Here is a 17551-nt window from a genome sequence, read left to right on the forward strand (position 1 = left end):
AAGAGAAAGGAAAATTACATTCATTTTTGTTAAATAGCTCATTTCTAATACATAATGTGTTATTTTGCCCTTTGAAGAAAAAGAAGAAAAGTTTACAAGAGTTTTAATACAGAAATGGACAAAAAGCAATATTTTATACGTATACTTTTTTGATATACTTTAAAGTAATTTACTTCATTTACTTAAAAGTTCTTTTATCCTGCTTAAAGGAAAATCATCAAACCACCACCCCCAACAAAAAAATCTATAACCAAAAAAAACTACTTCTTTAAAGTCAATTTATAATCAACAAAATATATTCTTTAACAAGCTCTCATTATGTGCTTCAAGAGTTTGAGAGGCTCTATCTACAGCTGGTTAAAAAGAAAAATCTAAACAACTTATTGATTAGTTTGAACGACAAACACCTGGTTTGCCAAACTGTAGCACAAACTCTCAAATGCGTGCTCAATGACTGAGATTTTACTGAATCAACTACTTTTTAAAATTATTCAATGGACACAACTATGGATCTAGACAACATACACACAGCACAAAGCTAACAAATAAAAGGAAATCATGTCAGTGCTTTAAGAACCAACCTTTAATCTCTGTGAGAGTTTTAAAGCTTTTAGGTTCAATCTTAACTTACTACCCCTACTTGTTCTTTTAGCAATTTCATAATTTCAACATTTCTACTATTTGGTTTGCACAAATGGTTACAGGAAAATGTTTTAAATAGCTTCCTCACCTCAACGTCAATACTTTCATTTCTTTGAAATTCTTGAATAGAGAGATTATCTGGAGGTATGCTAAAAAATAAACAAATAAAACACTTGATTTTTAAAAGTAACATGTTCCTTGGAAATAAGCAGTATTCAAATGACAAAAAGGATTTATTTTCTCACCCAGGTTCTCACCCATTACCATTTATTTAAAAGAACAGTATTTTTAATTAAAGTTATTAGTATAATAAGGACTATACCAATTACAAACATGAATTTCTTAACTACAAAAAATGCTTGGTCCAATCCTGAATTAAATAAAATCTGTAAAATTAAACTCCTTTCAGTATTATGAAAAAAACAATAAAAAGTGAGGGTATTACTATCATCTTCAGCTACAACAAAAATTACTACTGTGAGGATACCTGAATTCACTTACATTGCCAGTGACTTAAAAGAGTCTTGGTTATCTGCTGAACCCATTCACTCAGAGACTGGCCATTAATCACTAATTTGTAATAAACACAATGTATTAAAGATCTTTACATTAAAAATAGAGAACATCTAAAACAAAACAGGACTGATTCAGACTTTCTAAAGCAGAAAATTATTCCAGCAAGATCAATGGAAATCAGTAATTCTGAGAGAACCAAGGTGAATTCTAAACCATGTGGCTCCTAATTAGAATGGGCGGTAAAATGGTATTAAACTTACAAAGCAGTGAAATATTAACTACTTAAAAACAGCTGAGAATAAGATGTTAATGATTGTTACAGTAATGACAGTGAAAAATTACAGAGCCAGCCACTGTACTAAGAGCTTTAATTTGTATTATTTCATAAGTTCCCAGAGTAACCACATGTAGCAAGTATTATCCTCATGTAATTGACAGAAGAGGAAACAGGCTTTGAATGCTGGTAAAATGACCAAGAATGTACTGTAAGCAAATGACAAGGCCGCAATTTGACCCTATACTTCTCTGGTATTTGAGCCTAAATTCTTCTCTTTCATGTTGTAAATGTAAAAGCAGTGTTATCTTAGATTTAGAGTTATAATATACAGTTTTGTATCTAGGGCTATTTTTGCTCTAGCATTATTTGGTTTTTCTATTTATAAGTATTAGAATACACACAAGCACTAGTGCACATGTACTCTGTTATGGGTACCATATCTTTACTTGATTTAGATGTTTTTCATTCAGCAAATATTTATTGAGTATCAGATGCTTTGTACCATATACAGCATATATACAGCATTGAGTTTGAGCAAGATGGTGTTCAAGATCCTGCTGTGAACAAGATGCACTTAGTCTCTGTTGCATGAAACTTGCATTCTGGTGTGCAAGTCCTAGACTAATTCTATAATCTGCTAGTAGGAAACTACAGGAAAAATTTTAATGACATGTACCCAAACTGGAACCAATGGTGGGAATTTCATAACTGCTACAACTAATGTAGCTTCACAGATCCTATCTGTATCTCTGGAGATAAAAGCTGTGTTTAATTCTAATTTATAATCAAGTAATATAAGTGTTCAGTGATACAAAAAAAAACGGTGATAATGGTGGAGGTAACTGAGGATGGGCTGACTATGAATTAAAAAAAAAGCTTATTAGGAACAGACAGTAATAATATAAATGTGACAGGGATCATGTATCAAACACTGAAGTGGATTTTAAAATATTTTATGAGGAAAGAAAGCATACAAAGTCAGAAACTCAAAAGTTCACTCCTAATTCCAGCGATCAAAAAAATCAGGAATTATTTGATGATGCATAGGTTAAGTATTCTGGTCTCAAAACTCAAACTAATGGCTATTTTTTTAACTTATAGTTAGTATCCTTACTAAACACTTTGAGCATATCAAAAAAATTGGTTGAGCTTCTAAAAAACTGATGATTAACACAGTTTACCTATAAATTATAAGAGACGGTGAACACTGCAGGTAGAAACGGGCCATATAAGATCCTTAATTCTCTAAGATGGAGGTAATTTTAAAAATTATCTTCACAAATATTTAGTTGAAATAAAATAACTGATAAAGTATGATTTGTATTTTTTGTCAGTTCTCTCTGCATGGTACATTCAAAAAGTGTAATGAGATACAATTTCATATACTATAAAATTCACCTTTTAAATTATATAATTCAGTGCTTTTTAGTATCTGCACAAAGTTGTGCCACTTCTAATTCTAGGATATTTTAATCACTCCTGAAACACATTCTGTACTTTGACCAGTCACTCCTCATCCTCTCCTCTCCCACCTGTAGCAACCATTAATCTACTTTCTGTCTTTACGCATTTGCCTATTCTGGATATACCCCATAAGTGACATCATACAATATATGGCCTTTTGTGTCTGGTTTCTTTCACTTAGCATAACATCTTCAAGATTCATCTATACTGTAGCATGCATACATCAGTATTTTATCCTTTCTTATGGCTGAATATTCCAATCTGTAGACATACCACATTTACTTTATCCATTCATCAGGTGATAGACATTTGGATTGTCTTTATTTGGGGGCTATTATGACAAATACCACTATGAATATTAGTGAACAAGTTTTTGTGTGAACATGTTTCATCTGAATTCTTTTGGGTAGTACTTAGTGATTTTTAACTTAAGGTCCACAGACCATTTGTATGAATTCCCCCCCAGCCCAAGTGTATTCTAGAGGACAAGCACCATGTTTCAGTACTCCAAGGATGATTGAATGAACTCCTAATAAACTTCAAGTGTCTACCAGATTACAGTCTTTATGTTTTTCATCTTTAATCATGTTTTTTCTTTTTCTCCTTTCAACTATTTATTTATGATAGTCTTCAATGATGTCCAAAGCCTTCATTTTCTTCTAGCTAATTTTGATTTTATTTATATTTCTTTGTTATTATACTGCCTTGCCAAAACAGCTTAAAGAACAAAAGAAAGCTAAGCATTATAAAGGCATGGTTATTCAAAGTCTTAGAGTGTATATTAAGTTAAAGGACTTATAAATGTTCCAAGATGAAATATGCTCAAATATTAGTATTATATAAAAACTAAGGCCTTATTATTCCAAGCAACATTCTGAAACACCCTACTGTTCAATATTACTGATGAACTTCAGTTATAGAACAAGTACATATATGACATAAAATAATATTTTGTGATTTCCAAAGTAATCAATTATTTGAAAAACAAAAAACAAAACCTCATGAAACTGAAAATGTGCATTGTTTTAAGTTCTCCTAGTGAGCACTGCCATTTTTAGCTTCAGCTAACTAATGCAAGTTTTCAATTTGAGCTTTAAAATATTTTTTGGACTATGAAATAAAAATGACCAGTCCAAGGTCAACAGGAAGTAGGTGATAGAGTCCAAAGTAGGTCATGACTTTCAATGTAGGGTAGGTCTCTACTACTCCATGTAGTAGAAGGCTTAAATCTATAAGTAGAATAACTACAACTTAGAACACTGATTCTGTGTTACTGACAGCTGAAGTCAGTATCTTTATTATTTTCTAGCCATTATACACAATTCCAAATTTAGAAGTAAATTTCCTACTCCTAGTTATTTACAGTTTTGGTCTTTAAAATTCTAGTTTAAAATATGGCTTTTTGATGGGAAAGGATACGGATAGCATCACTTTCTCTTAAGGAAAGGAAATAATGAGGATAATAGTGGTAGCAAGCATTTTAAAAGCACTTACATGCCAGGTACTACTCTAAGGAGTCATTTATTTTAAGTGACTTAACCCTCATAATGACCCTATGAGTTAAGTATAATTCCCATTAACAGATAAGGAAATGAGTTCCTGAGAGGTTAAGTAACTTGTCCAAAACATCTCAGTTATAAAGTAATACAGTTGAGATTTGAATCCAGATGGCCCCACTCCTAAGTCAGTGCTCTTACCCACTATGGTGTCTGCTTTCTTAAGTAATATGATTTTCAACATACTCAATACACCCAAAACTTTAATGTAAGCAGGGCTGCCGTTGGGCTAAAAACTATAATGAATTATAGTACGACTGCATTAATACAAAATGACATAAGATGTACAGTTTCTATTATTAGGCCTTTTGTTTCATTGCCTACTTTATTGTACACAAACACATAAAATTAATTTCAGAAAACTGAACTTAATAAGAACAAAGTTTGGAAAATGAAAAATGTTCAATAAGAAACCTGAGAATTAAGTAAGATGGTAGAAAGACCCAGCCAAAAGAAAACAAAGAAGTTTTACTCATTGCCAAAAAACCTGCTCTAAAAGGTTATATTATTATGGGACACCTGGCTGGCTCAGTTGGTGTAGCATGCACCTCTTGGTCTTGGGGTTGTGGGTTCAAGCCCCATGCTAGGTGTAGAGATTATGTAAAAGTAAAATCTTTAAAAAATAAATAAAAAGAAAAATAAATAAAAATTTAAAAAACATAAAAATAAAAAATAAAAATAAATAAAAATAAAATAATAAAGCAACATGAATATACAGACAACTGAGAAGGAAAAAGAAAAGTTTAAATCTCTAAACCTATTTGATTCATACAAATTAATATAGTGATTTTGGGCAATGGAATCCACAAAGAAATTCAAATTTTCAGAGTTACAGATAAAAAGATAATTTGTTTCAATGTGCTTTGAGTCCTTATAATTTTCCTGCAAATACAGAGCATGCTTGCATTGGTATTTACAAGATTTCTAGAGATGAGATACATAAGAAAGTAAACAAGGGGTACTTGGGTGGCTCAGTCAGTTAGGCGTCTGACTCTTGATATGGGCTCAGGTCGTGATCTCGTGGAACTATAATTGAGCCCTACCTTGGCTCCACGCTGAGTGTGGAGCATGCTGAGGATTCTCTCTCTCCCTCTCTCTCTGCCCCTCCTCTGCTTGTGTTCTTTCTTTCTCTCTCTCTCTCTCTCTCAAATAAACTTAAAAAAAAAAAAGAAAGTAAAACAAAATCTGACCATTTGTGGAAACAGAAATAAGGATGTTACTACTTTCAATTTTGAAATACCAGATAAGCTTTTATACAAAATTTAAGTTAGCCCACAGATTCCTCATTCATAAAATTTAGTATGTCTTCTAATTATCCTACTCTCACTCAGTGAGGGGTCAAAAGATGATCCATAAACATAAGCCTTCAGATGGATGTCACACAATGAAAATTCCACTCTTCTTCACCAAAACTAACATATTTTTTTATTAAAAAATTTTTTTTAATATTTATTTATTTTTGAGAGAGAGACAGAGCATGAGTGGGGGAGGAGCAGAGAGAGAGGGAGACACAGAAACCGAAGCAGGCTCCAGGCTCTGAGCTGTCAGCACAGAGCCTGATGAGGGGCTCGAATCCACAAACCGTGAGATCATGACCTGAGCCGAAGGTGGACGCTTAACCGACTGAGCCACCCAGGTGCCCCCACCAAAACTAACATCTTAAAGAGCTAATCATTATCATCACTAATCGTATTTATTTTGGTGCAACACTAATTTATTGCAATTGTTTTCCTCTTGCGATGTCAAATGGGCAGCAGATTTAAAAAACAGATCTTCTTAGCTTCCTCAAGTTAAAACCTTAATTATGATGCATCCATATTGTCTTACAGACTTCTGTCTTAAAATCAAAAACAAAGGGCACCTGGGTGGCTCAGTTGGTTAAGTGTCTGACTTCGGCTCAGGTCATGATTTCACGGTTTCTGAGTTCGAACCACGAGTGAGGCACTGTGCTGACAGCTCAGAGCCTGGTGCCTGCTTCGGATTCTGTGTCCTCCTCGCTCTGCCCCTCCCCAGCTCTTGCTCTGTCTCTGTCTCTCTCTCTCAAGAATAAACATTTAAAAAAACAAAAAAACAAAAAAACCACTGTAGGGGCACCTGGGTGGCTCAGTGGGGTAAGCTTCCGACTCCTCATTTCAGGTGAGGTCATAATCTCACCGTTCATGGGATTGAGTTCTGCAACAAGCTCTGCACTGACAACGCAGAGCCTGCTTGGGATTCTCCCTCTCTTTCTGAACCTCTCCTGCACATGGGCTCTCTCTCTCTCTCCCTCTTTCTCTCTCAAAATAAATAAATAAGCTTAAAAAAACAAAAACATTGTAAAAAGCAAAAATCTCCATTGCTCATGATAATGTATGTAGTGGATAAAGGTCTACTCAGTCTTGCTTCGTATACAACATGGCAATCTTAATAATTACTTTGTTAATGAGTAATGAGAAAGATTGTTTTTAGATCAATCACAGGTACTTTTTGAGAGATTGTCTTAATTGTAAAATTGAATGAGCTGACCTTTTAGTAAAGAGAAAGTCTTCAAAAGTATTGGCTAGTTCTGGCCACATACTGTCAAATTTTCCAGAAGAAGCATGCTGCCGGGCAACAGGTAGCCCAATAGAAAGAACTTTGAGGAGAGAAGATACTGCTAGTTTCCATGTGCTTTCAGAAGGGCAGGAATATTTCAAACTGAGAGGAACCCTAAGGGTCTGTGAAAATAAAGACAATTTAAGATATGTATTAATTAAAATATATAAATACAACTTTAATTACTTAAAAAAAACTATAGCAAAGAGAAAAAAATAAGAGCACAGGTATTTTCACTTAAAAAAAGGATATTATTTTCTAGAAAAATCAGTATTTCAGACATGGTCCTCAAATCCTACTGCCTAAAAAGATATTCTGTTTCCATTTTATAAACAATGACCCTGAATGAGTAACAACCTTTTGAACTTCAGTTTCTCATCATAAAATATAGGGATGTTATCCAAAAAGATAGGAATAGTAAACTTAAAATTTCGCAGTTTCTCTCAACTTACTGTTACAGAATTAGAACGTTCTGCCATATTTTTCCTAGCAGAAAATAATTTGACTGATGGGGTTCTCCCATTTAAGAAAGATCAACACCTTGTATTTTTTCACTATTGGTTAGGTAAATATAACCTAAAGCATCAATACTTTGAAGTCTTATGTTTTATCTCTAAAATTCTTTGAACTTTATGTTCTACTCTAACATTTTAATGTACTTTTTCCTTTTCCAAGTTATTTCAGTAAGTTTGATAATTCAGAAAGACTGTTTATTCCTTAACCCTTGCAGATACAGGAGTAAAGCATCTGAGTTACGTATAGTGATGTGACTGCGATGTTGGGATTTACTTTTTAACTGGTCAACTTTTGAGGTAGGTCGCTATAAACCATTAAAGAACTAATTTGGTGGTTCAGAATGAAGTCCTCTGGCTATAGTTCTATCCAGCAACTACAAGGCTAGACTGATCAAACTCCCAGTTTCAGCATATCAGCAGATAATGTACATTAGAGTAAAAATCCTACTTTTATATTAAAATCCTAGTCTCAGAAAGATAAAGAGTAGCAGAGATAAATTTTCATATTTCAAGGTTATGGAGTGAATATAAAACTTAATTTCATCATCCTCCATACAAATTATTACTCACTCACTTCGTGAACCATTACATGTTAGCATGAAATGGGCCTCCACTAAGAGATAATTAGCCTAGCCAGATCTATTCCTTTCCTTTCCCCAGGTGCTTTGGGGGAACCTGACTTCAATTCCATTTGGGATTTAGGGTAAAGAGATGATTAGCTCATTAAGCCAATCAATCCACTCCATTTCCCTGACCATAATCACTGGTTCAAGACTGGGCATAGGACTAAAGCTGGTCTAATTAAGGTTAATTTTAGAAACTTAAGAAGAATAATATGATAAGAACCACGTATATACACACACCTCGTACTGGACATCAAACCCCTTATTAGCCTGTAACTATGAGGAGAAACATGGGGTGTAATCAATCTTTGGAAAAGCAGAATGGAGAGAAAAAAAAACTTGATTTTTGTTGACACTGCAGAACCACTGGATAAACCAATCCTAAAAGCCTCCCTCTATCTCTGAATTTTCCAACTAAGCATGGCAATAAATCCCTTTTATTGTTAAGGCTAATCAGAGCCTGAGTGTTTGCCATTTGCAAAGAAAACAGTGCTAAATTATACAAGGGCCAGTCTAAGTTAACATTTTATAACTCAAGGTTAGATAAAAGAAAAATATAATCAACTACTACAATTAATATTTTACTGAAATTAAGGGAATGTTACACACAGTAGATTTATGTGATTTGTACATTTTTTGTTTAAAAACATGTAAGCAACTAAGATGGAGATTGGTTTAAAGCATATACTCAGTAAATCTGTGTGGAACTGGGAAATCTGCTCTTGCTGCCACAGAGCTCACAATTTTTGAGAAAGAAAGAGCCTTGTCCAATTAATCACAATACAGTGTAGTGAGTGGCATCAAGAAAGGGGCAGCATAGGAGCGCATGGGTGGCTCAGTCAGCTAAGCGTCCAACTCTTGTTTTTTTTAATGTTTACTTATTTATTATTTTTAATGTTTATTTATTACCTTTGAGAGAGAGATAGGCAGAGTGCGAGCGGGAGAGGGGCAAAGAGAGAGGAAGACACAGAATCCGAAGCAGGCTCCAGGCTCTGAGCCATCAGCACAGAGCCCGATGCGGGGCTCGAACCCATGACCCGTGAGACTGTGACCTAAGCCAAAGCTGGGCACTCAATTGACTGAGCCACCCAGGTGCTCCAAAGCATCCAACTCTTGATTTCAGCTCAGGTCATGCTGTCACAGTTCTCTGAGTTCAAGCACCACACTGTGAGTGCATAGCCTGTTTGGGATTTTCTCTCTCCCTCTCTCTGCCTGCTCACACAAGCTCTCTCTTAAAATAAACAAACATTTTTTTAAAAGGGGTAGGGGGAAGGAGTACAGAAAAAAGATTATTTAATTCTTTTAAACATACAAACTGATTCATGTCACTCTTCAATGGCTAAAGAACAAAGTCTGATTCCTTACGATGGCTTATAAGAACCATAGCTATTTTTTAAGACTTATTCTAGGTCCTGACATCTCCGTAAATGGAATTTCTCAAAATTTCTTTAAAAAATACCACAATCTTTTACATTGCTTAATCCCTCGCCTTCTCCCTAGCAAATCTATTACTCCTTCAAGTGTCACTTCTTTTGATCCTTGCCAAAATCCTCTGGACAGTTCAGTTATTTCCTTGTCTATGGGGGGTGGGAAGTGGGAACCTAACTTTTTACTCAGCACTGACTACTTGGCAAGTATCATTATAAGCTTTATCTCGAATGAGTCTCTCAATAGTTAAGACATATAAGTGGTATTGGTATCAACCTTCTTTTACAGATGAGAAACGCTCTGACAGGTCCATTTACCCAAAATTATACAGCAGCAAGTAAACAGCAATACACTCAGGCAGGTCTATCTGAATCCACTGTGTACTCTTCACTTAGGACTTAACATACTTTGTCTGCCTTTTCTATATTCCCTTCACTGAATTATTAAATGTAAGAATTATCTTGCTCATTTTTAAATTTCTACTAGTTAGTACCTGGCAACAGAGGTGCTTAAAAACTATTCTCAATGAATGAGGAGAGAACAGCTGTAATGGGATGAGTAGGGAGGGGAAGAAAGAGTATGACAAAAATCACGGGAAGGAGTTTAAAGAAGGTTAAGGGCAGTATCATAGGACAAGGAGGATAATTAGAAAAGCACACAGGATTTGAAGATTTGATCTTCTAAACTTTTAAGTCATTTCTGGAGCACCATATGAAAGTAAGCCAGCATGCAGCGGGGTGAGAGCGAGTGGCAGCTTAGATGAAGGCCACAAGCTGTTTAAAGGAATTTGGAAGGAAAGAAAAGCTGAAAGGGGATGGGCCATTTGAGTAGGAAGTAAAGTGAGAGAAAGTTCTTCTATAAAGGGCTTAATCATCTTTCCAAGGTACAGTTTATGAGACTAAAAGGAAAATGAAACAAAGCGTCACCAACAAAAAAAGAGGGAAAGAGGAAAGGAGGGACACAGAGAGAAGGATGAGCTTTGAAACAGAGAAAGGCCTTCTCCATGAGGGAAGACAGTTCATATTGGCCTATAGAAGGCAAGGTTTAGGTGTGTTCTTCAAAACACAGGGAAAAAAACCAAGAAACAGACTTTGGAAGAATCAGACATAATCCACTAGAGATGAGTTTTTGCAAATGGTTGTCCATACACTAGGGAACTGGCTTTAAAAACAAAAAAGACATGCATGATATCAGTTAAGTCAATGGGCTATAAACTTCTCCCTGAATACTCATCAACCTTGAAGTATAAGAAACAGGATACTTTGTTATCATGTGGCAAAATTTAAGAAGTGTAAAAAATCCAATGCATACTTACTTCAAAATATTTTTCATTCAAAAAAGAACTTTTCTTCCCATACTTTGGCTAGCTAACTTGGATGTGAATTAAAAAAAAAAAAAAAAAAAGAATTTTTCATACTGTAGAAAAATGGCTTCCTAAATACGATCCATGAATGTTGGAGAAAAGTCTCTACAAATAATTATATAAATATTTTCCATTATCTCAATATATGATAATATATCACTACCTATAATTTCAATAATTTACTGTAATTTCAATAATAGTATCATCATCAAGTGAAAGTATAGAAATTAAAAAAAAGATACCTTAATAATATTCTGGAGTACTTTCTCATTCACCACTGCTTTGTGACAGGCTGTTTTTTGGTATAAATCCACAACTACTTCTAAAGACCTTTCAGCAAACGGTACATAATTCAAGGCTACCCATTCCGCCTAAAAAGTAATATTTTCACATGGAGTTAAAAATAAATGAGATTAAATTATGTTGTTTTCAAAGAGAAACCTTCTTTGTCTTAAAGTTCAGTCCTTGGTTTTAGGTCAAGATTATATCACATGCAAAGTTTTCAAAGAGATACGTACTTCACGAAAGAGTAATTTTCAGCCAGGCAAAAATTAAAACTATCAGAAAAAGCAGAGAGCATTCTATCAAGTACTGGGAAGGATGTGTTTTACTTGTTGCCAATAGGTTAGGACAATTTTAGGAAATTTAACTCACCGGTGCAAATAGTTGGATCTATTGTGATTCCATTGTGTTGCAAGACAAATAGAATGAGAAAAGTTAATACACATTAAAACTATTTTTCGGATGATGTAAAATTATTTTATGTTGAGGGAACAAAATCAGCCTGTGCATGCATTCAGAAACTTACTTTTCCTCTAAGCCAAAACAAAGCCAAAATTTGCCAACTATGGCTATAAAAATCTTTGACATAAAATCCAACTACATTTCACACCAGCAGTAGACAATTTATTTAGCACACACAGATTTCTTCATTTTGTATTACAGATATTTAGACAAGATTAGGCTTAGGGATTTAGAAGCCATTTTGTAATGGGGTGGGGCAGCCAAGAAAGGACCTCTGAAGAAAAATGTAACATGAAAGGCCAAACTTTCTAGAGAACTACTTGGGAAAGGAAAGTCAAAAACAAGAAAAAAATGGAACACAGAAAAGGTTTTCCAAAAAGTGTTTCTTTTCAGTTTAAACTGTTAACAGACATATGAAAGTTTATTTGTAAATGACAAATTTCTGAGATACTCCAAAGTCCATCTTAAGTGGAACTGTTAATAAGGCATGAAATCTTACAGAGAAAATATAATTTAGAGTAAATTACCTGATTATATTTTGCATTTGCAATGTGCTTTGTTTCCAGCTGTCCATACTGTGGAGGTTTACAGGAAAATTCCACAAATGCCAGTAACTGGTCAAATATAGCTGGATACATTATCTGCATGTTTTCTGGCCCTACACAGATGGCCTATAAAAGCAAAATATGAACAATAGAATGGATAATCTAAATTCCAATAAGTTCTTCACTGTATATGCACTTAACCAAAGAATCTGAAAGACTGTCCTATTTTATATAAGCATTATACAATCTTTTATAAGCCCGAAGGACACAGCTATTACAAGCTATTTTAAGCTATTATTGAATACAGTGTAAGCTAACTGTGTTGATCAGCTAAAAAATGCCTTTTAATAAAAAGTGTGATTTATTACTTAACAGGCTAGAAAAAGAGCAAGCACTTGAAGAGGAGTCCCAGGCAGTCCTGAGGTTCCACAATCCGATCATTTGTTCAGTAATACAGCCATTAGGTCATCAAGAATGCTTCACTGACCAAGAGGATATTGACTGATACTGACTTCTATTTAAGAAATGGCATCAGTTCACTGAAATGACAGCTGATTTCTGCACTATGCTTAGTCTCCTAACTTTAACAAATAATCATGTATACCATCATTGGGAAAATGTGTGAAAATTTGTTTCTAAAAGAAATGTATATGTGAATTTTTTGACATGGCAGTGTATATTTAATGTCTAATGTATCTAAATATACAGACTTGATTTAAAACAAAAGAATTTAAAATTTTTAATAGAAATTAAACTTATTGCTATAAATAATTTGATAAAACAGAATAAAATACATATCCTGACACTACAGATTTTAATTACTTCAGATAGCCTGAAAGTACTTAAAATGAGTCTTATATTTTCATTTTTTCTAGCAACAAATGTGTTTTCTCCTCCCATCCTTTCACAAATTCCTGTTTTAATGTTTCTTTTCTGTGTGAAAAATACTCAATGATAGTATTTATGTAGTATCTAAAATACACTTGTGCTTTATTTACAAAACAAAAAACATAACCATTCTGCACTTGAATACTCTCAAAATACTAGATCAAAATTCAAAGCATTTCAAATTTTTAGGGAATTCCTTTTAAAAGATGCACACAACATTTATGTTTTTCCAGAACCCATGGCTTTTTGATCTGTCAGGTAATAGATTAATTTTATCTTCCCTCAGAGAAGACAGAGCCATTTAGTTATAACTGAAGTTTTAGAGAAAAGTGTCTTGAAATATAAAGTAGATAAGCAAAGTGCTGCCCATACCTAAGTTAGATCATCCTATAAAGACAATGTAAAAAAAAAAAAAAAAAAAAAAGATATCTAATACTATCTCTCAATATTTGGTTATTTTTCTCTGTAATAGTGAATTAGAGGAATCTGAATGGTATACAGCCTAAAAAAATCACTCTACTGACTGCTTCTGTTAAATTTCACTTTCTTTTTTATTAAGCTCTTGCTGAGTCTTAATTCTCAGAAGTAAATAAGCAGTAATTACTGTGAAAAAGAAATAATTATCCTAAGTGGATTCTTAAGTTTCAAGGACTAAAAAAAAGTAAAGCCCATATGATTACCTTACAAAACTAAGTATTAACAGTTTCTCTGGAAATATCTTAGCACCAAACAATGACTTTGACTACATATTTCAATTTTCAGTGGCTATTTATAAAAAGAAAACATACTGTATTGTTATAGCTGGCTTAATAAGCAATTCCAGGATCTTAAAATGCATACTATTGAATTGACATTAAAAAAAAAAAAACTCCATCTAAGAAAAAGTTATTGGTTTTCTTTCAGTATTCTTAAATTTGTATATCAGAAAAAACTATAGTATGAACCTGATAACAGATTTCAGTTCAAAAGCTAAGAATCAGTCAGCAAGCTGCACATTTCCTATTAGTCCAGTTTGAAAACTGTATGTGAAAACAAGAACAGAAAATGGACATCCAACCTCTCCCGTGGTTCAAGGTTTCTCTTATTAAGTCCTTAAACAATAATTCATTCAGTGCCTACTTATACAAAGACTTTTTTTTGCCCCCTCAACTCAGATACTAAGATCTATGCCAGGGAACTTGATGATACAGACAGTAACAGCTAACATTCACTCAATGTTTAACTGTGCCCAGCAGTAAATGCCTTGCAAATCCCACTTAATAAGAAAAAAAAATTGTAGATTTATCATTTTCATTTTATAGATTAGGAAGCTCATGAATAAAGAGAGTCAGAAACTTGTCCCATTAAGCAGCAGGCAGGGCTGCACTGCACAACTCCCTGGGCACCATTCACACACAATGTGCCAGTGTCTCCCGGAGTACCCCTCCAACAGTCTTGATGATGGAGGCAGATACAGCGTCCAGCCATCTGACTGGAAGTTTAGTAATAAATAAGACAGATGCAGTCTCCTGACCTCAGAACTCAGGGAAAACAGAATCAAATTCTCAGGTCCCACGCATGTCAAAATATCTTGGCCAAGAAAAATTAATTAGCATACATAACTAAATCAATTTAGTGGGATCTAGTGATTTAAAAACCAAGAGAAGACTGTCACTCTGTAGCTTTGAACTATGTAAGGGTAAACGTGAAATAAAAAATGAGTTTTTTACAAAGGAAATTATCTTTAACCAATAAAAAGTTTTGTTGGAAAACTAATTTAATTATAAAGTCCCAAAGCAAGTAAATTTTGCTTATGAAAAAATTTTCTGACACACGTGGGAAAAAAATACAGAAACACTTTTACTGATAGTGAAATATCTTACTTTTTCCATTAGGAAATATTAAAGACACCATATGTCTGAATCATATTCAAGTGTTATAAAATACCCTTTAGATAATTATAGAAGTAATAAACAACAGCTAGAGTGAGAATTAGTAATGCAAAATTGCATCAGTTGATACAAATGAACAACAAATAAGGCTTCCTAAGTTTCAGAATGAAGGTATATGTTGTTTTCAAAACTAGTAAAAGCTCAGAAAAAGTTCCTAGTAGTTGAAGTAAATGATTCTACTTGTTCTCACACTGCTAAAGCAGAGCTTTTAAAAATAAAATTATACAGCCTGCGTGGCTCAGTCAGTCAAGCGTCCGACTTTGGCTCAGGTGATCTCGCGGTTAGGGAGTTTGAGCCCCCATCAGGCTCTGTGCTGACAGTTCAGAGCCTGGAGCCTGCTTTGGATTCTGTGACTCCCTCTCTCTCTGCCCATCCCCTGCTTGCACTCTCTGTCTCTCTCTCTCCCCAAAATAAAAAGCATTAAACATACATACATACATACATACATACATACATACATACATACATACATAAAATTATATAATTTCTTTCCTTGAAAAGAATTTTGGAGGTTTGTTGTTATTTCTTTGTTTATAAAAACCTGAATCTAACATCTAAATGCGTGTTGTAGATTATAAACATCACTTAAGGTCTGTGCTTTGTTTTGCTGACAGAATAACTTTTCAATTCCCTCCAGGGCACTGCATAAGTAACATGTGCATGATCAATCAAGGGGGGAAAAGTAGGTACTAACAGGCTACTTTTTTTCTTCACTGAAAATAAAAACAGCTATTTTGATTTCAATTGTGGAAAACTGATAACCCTACAATAAATTTTTTTTAAACGTCAGATTCTCTTAAAATTTAAGTTTCTACACAATTTGTTTCTCTGCACAAACAACTAGGGTTAAAGAGATCAAGGTTACTGCACAGCTAGACTTCTTCCAGAGCCAGTGAAGAGGTATTCTGGTGTAGCAGAAACCACTACTTTCACTGTGAAAGTTTTCATCATTCCAGCTGGATATAATGCAATCAGCTAATTAGAAAACGATCTGCCATACACAAATCTGGTAACACATGAGTAATCAGAATCTAGTTCCATTCTAATTTTGCTAGAATGTCACAGCGACTTTGCTGGAATTGCTGGCTCCTCGGTTGGCATTTCTCTGTTTAGCAGTTTGGTTGTTATGAATTGTGCCAACAATTACCTTGCTGGTTTAGAGAACTCTTTGATTCTGATCTGGTTTTGCCTGCTAGTTGGAATTTGCTCGATGATTTTTAGGTCTGTTTTAGTAACTTTTTCACAGTAACAAAACACACATAGGTAAAACCTATCTTTTTGCAATTTCTGTGAGAAACATACTTTTAAATTTATTCTTACTTCTTTTTTTAAAATATAAGCTTCCAACAATTCCAGAGCTAAATTTAAGTACAATGAAAAAATACAGATATATACAATCCCATAACTTATTGATTTTCTAATTATAGAAGTACTCCACTAAAGCTGTTATTCAGAGAAGTATATACCCTCTTGTGAAGAGCTGCATAATCAAACCAAAAATGTTGGTGAATAGAAAAAAAAGGATACAGGCAGTTTCTGAAACTCTCTCAAAATAAACCTGAATTACCTTTTCAAATACATCAGAAAGCCCTAAGTTTTTAAAGTAACTGGATTTTTAGAACCTTGGGTTAATCTGAAAGTATGCATATACAACAATCTTGCTGATCCAGAATTTATCTTAAAAAATATGTGGCAAACTAAAAAACTTCCAGAGAACCACACACGTTATTGTTTAGACAGCCACTGAAACTCTATTACCTTCTGGAGAACATCTAAAGCTGTAAGCACAGCTTCTTGTAAACTTGTCAAAACTGCTTCAGTATAAGATGGAAGAATGAAAGGGGAAGCGTCTGAACTTATGGGGACTGACACAGCACTATGCAGTGTGATTCCCAGCTTCTGCAAGTCGCCCATGCTGAAACCAGCCTTTATGTGCTGGTAGAGAGCTGGGAATATCTGAGTTAAAGCTGTAAGGAAAGGCTGGCTGGGGATGAAAGTCAATTTGTCAAAAGTAACAGGAGGCTTAGTGCTTTCCGATCCAATTCTATACCAGGTATTCCACGCAGCCCACCAGAGATTCAAATCTTCAAGCTCGTCAGTAACTATGGGTGGCTCAGAGCTGTTGTATCGTCCAAGTTTCTCTCCAATGGAATCTGTTCTTACAAACGGTCTGCTCAGGCCAGGGCCTGATATGGACCCTAGCAGGACAGGCACAGGTACATTAACTGCAGGTGGTGTCTCGGGCTTATCTGAGTCTCTGACGGGGGACACAATCTGTAAAATTTCCTGGAAGCTTTTCAGGGCAGCCAGAGATACTTCATTGTTTTTGCTGAGTGCAGCTGATTGTATATGGTCAAGAAGAACATCCCATGCTCTTGAAAAATCTCCTGTATCGGGAAGAGAAAAACAAAATCTATCAAAATGGTCAAGATTTCTCAGACTATTGCAAACTTTACAATTTATTTTTCTGCTTAAATTCTTATAA

The 17551-nt window shown here is 34.4% G+C and overlaps 1 protein-coding gene across 5 annotated transcripts in view; it reads right to left on the minus strand.

Moving 5' to 3' along the window:
* MON2 (MON2 homolog, regulator of endosome-to-Golgi trafficking) overlaps positions 1 to 17551 on the minus strand; it is a 121164-nt gene that overhangs the window by 13792 nt on the left and 89821 nt on the right. For 3 of the 5 annotated variants that reach the window (XM_019454968.2, XM_053895777.1, XM_053895778.1), the window contains 6 exons: positions 16825 to 17453; positions 12230 to 12373; positions 11613 to 11630; positions 11201 to 11329; positions 6961 to 7151; positions 731 to 791 (listed from right to left, as the gene is read on the minus strand). In XM_019454968.2, coding sequence (XP_019310513.1) covers positions 731 to 791; positions 6961 to 7151; positions 11201 to 11329; positions 11613 to 11630; positions 12230 to 12373; positions 16825 to 17453 — 1172 coding nt within the window. The remainder of the gene's footprint in view (positions 1 to 730; positions 792 to 6960; positions 7152 to 11200; positions 11330 to 11612; positions 11631 to 12229; positions 12374 to 16824; positions 17454 to 17551) is intronic. The other 2 variants (XM_019454970.2, XM_053895776.1) reach the window with 2 other exon arrangements.

The sequence above is a fragment of the Panthera pardus genome, unplaced genomic scaffold, assembly GCF_024362965.1.
Source record: "Panthera pardus isolate Hobbes unplaced genomic scaffold, ASM2436296v1 HiC_scaffold_6, whole genome shotgun sequence".
Taxonomy (NCBI): Eukaryota; Metazoa; Chordata; class Mammalia; order Carnivora; family Felidae; genus Panthera; species Panthera pardus.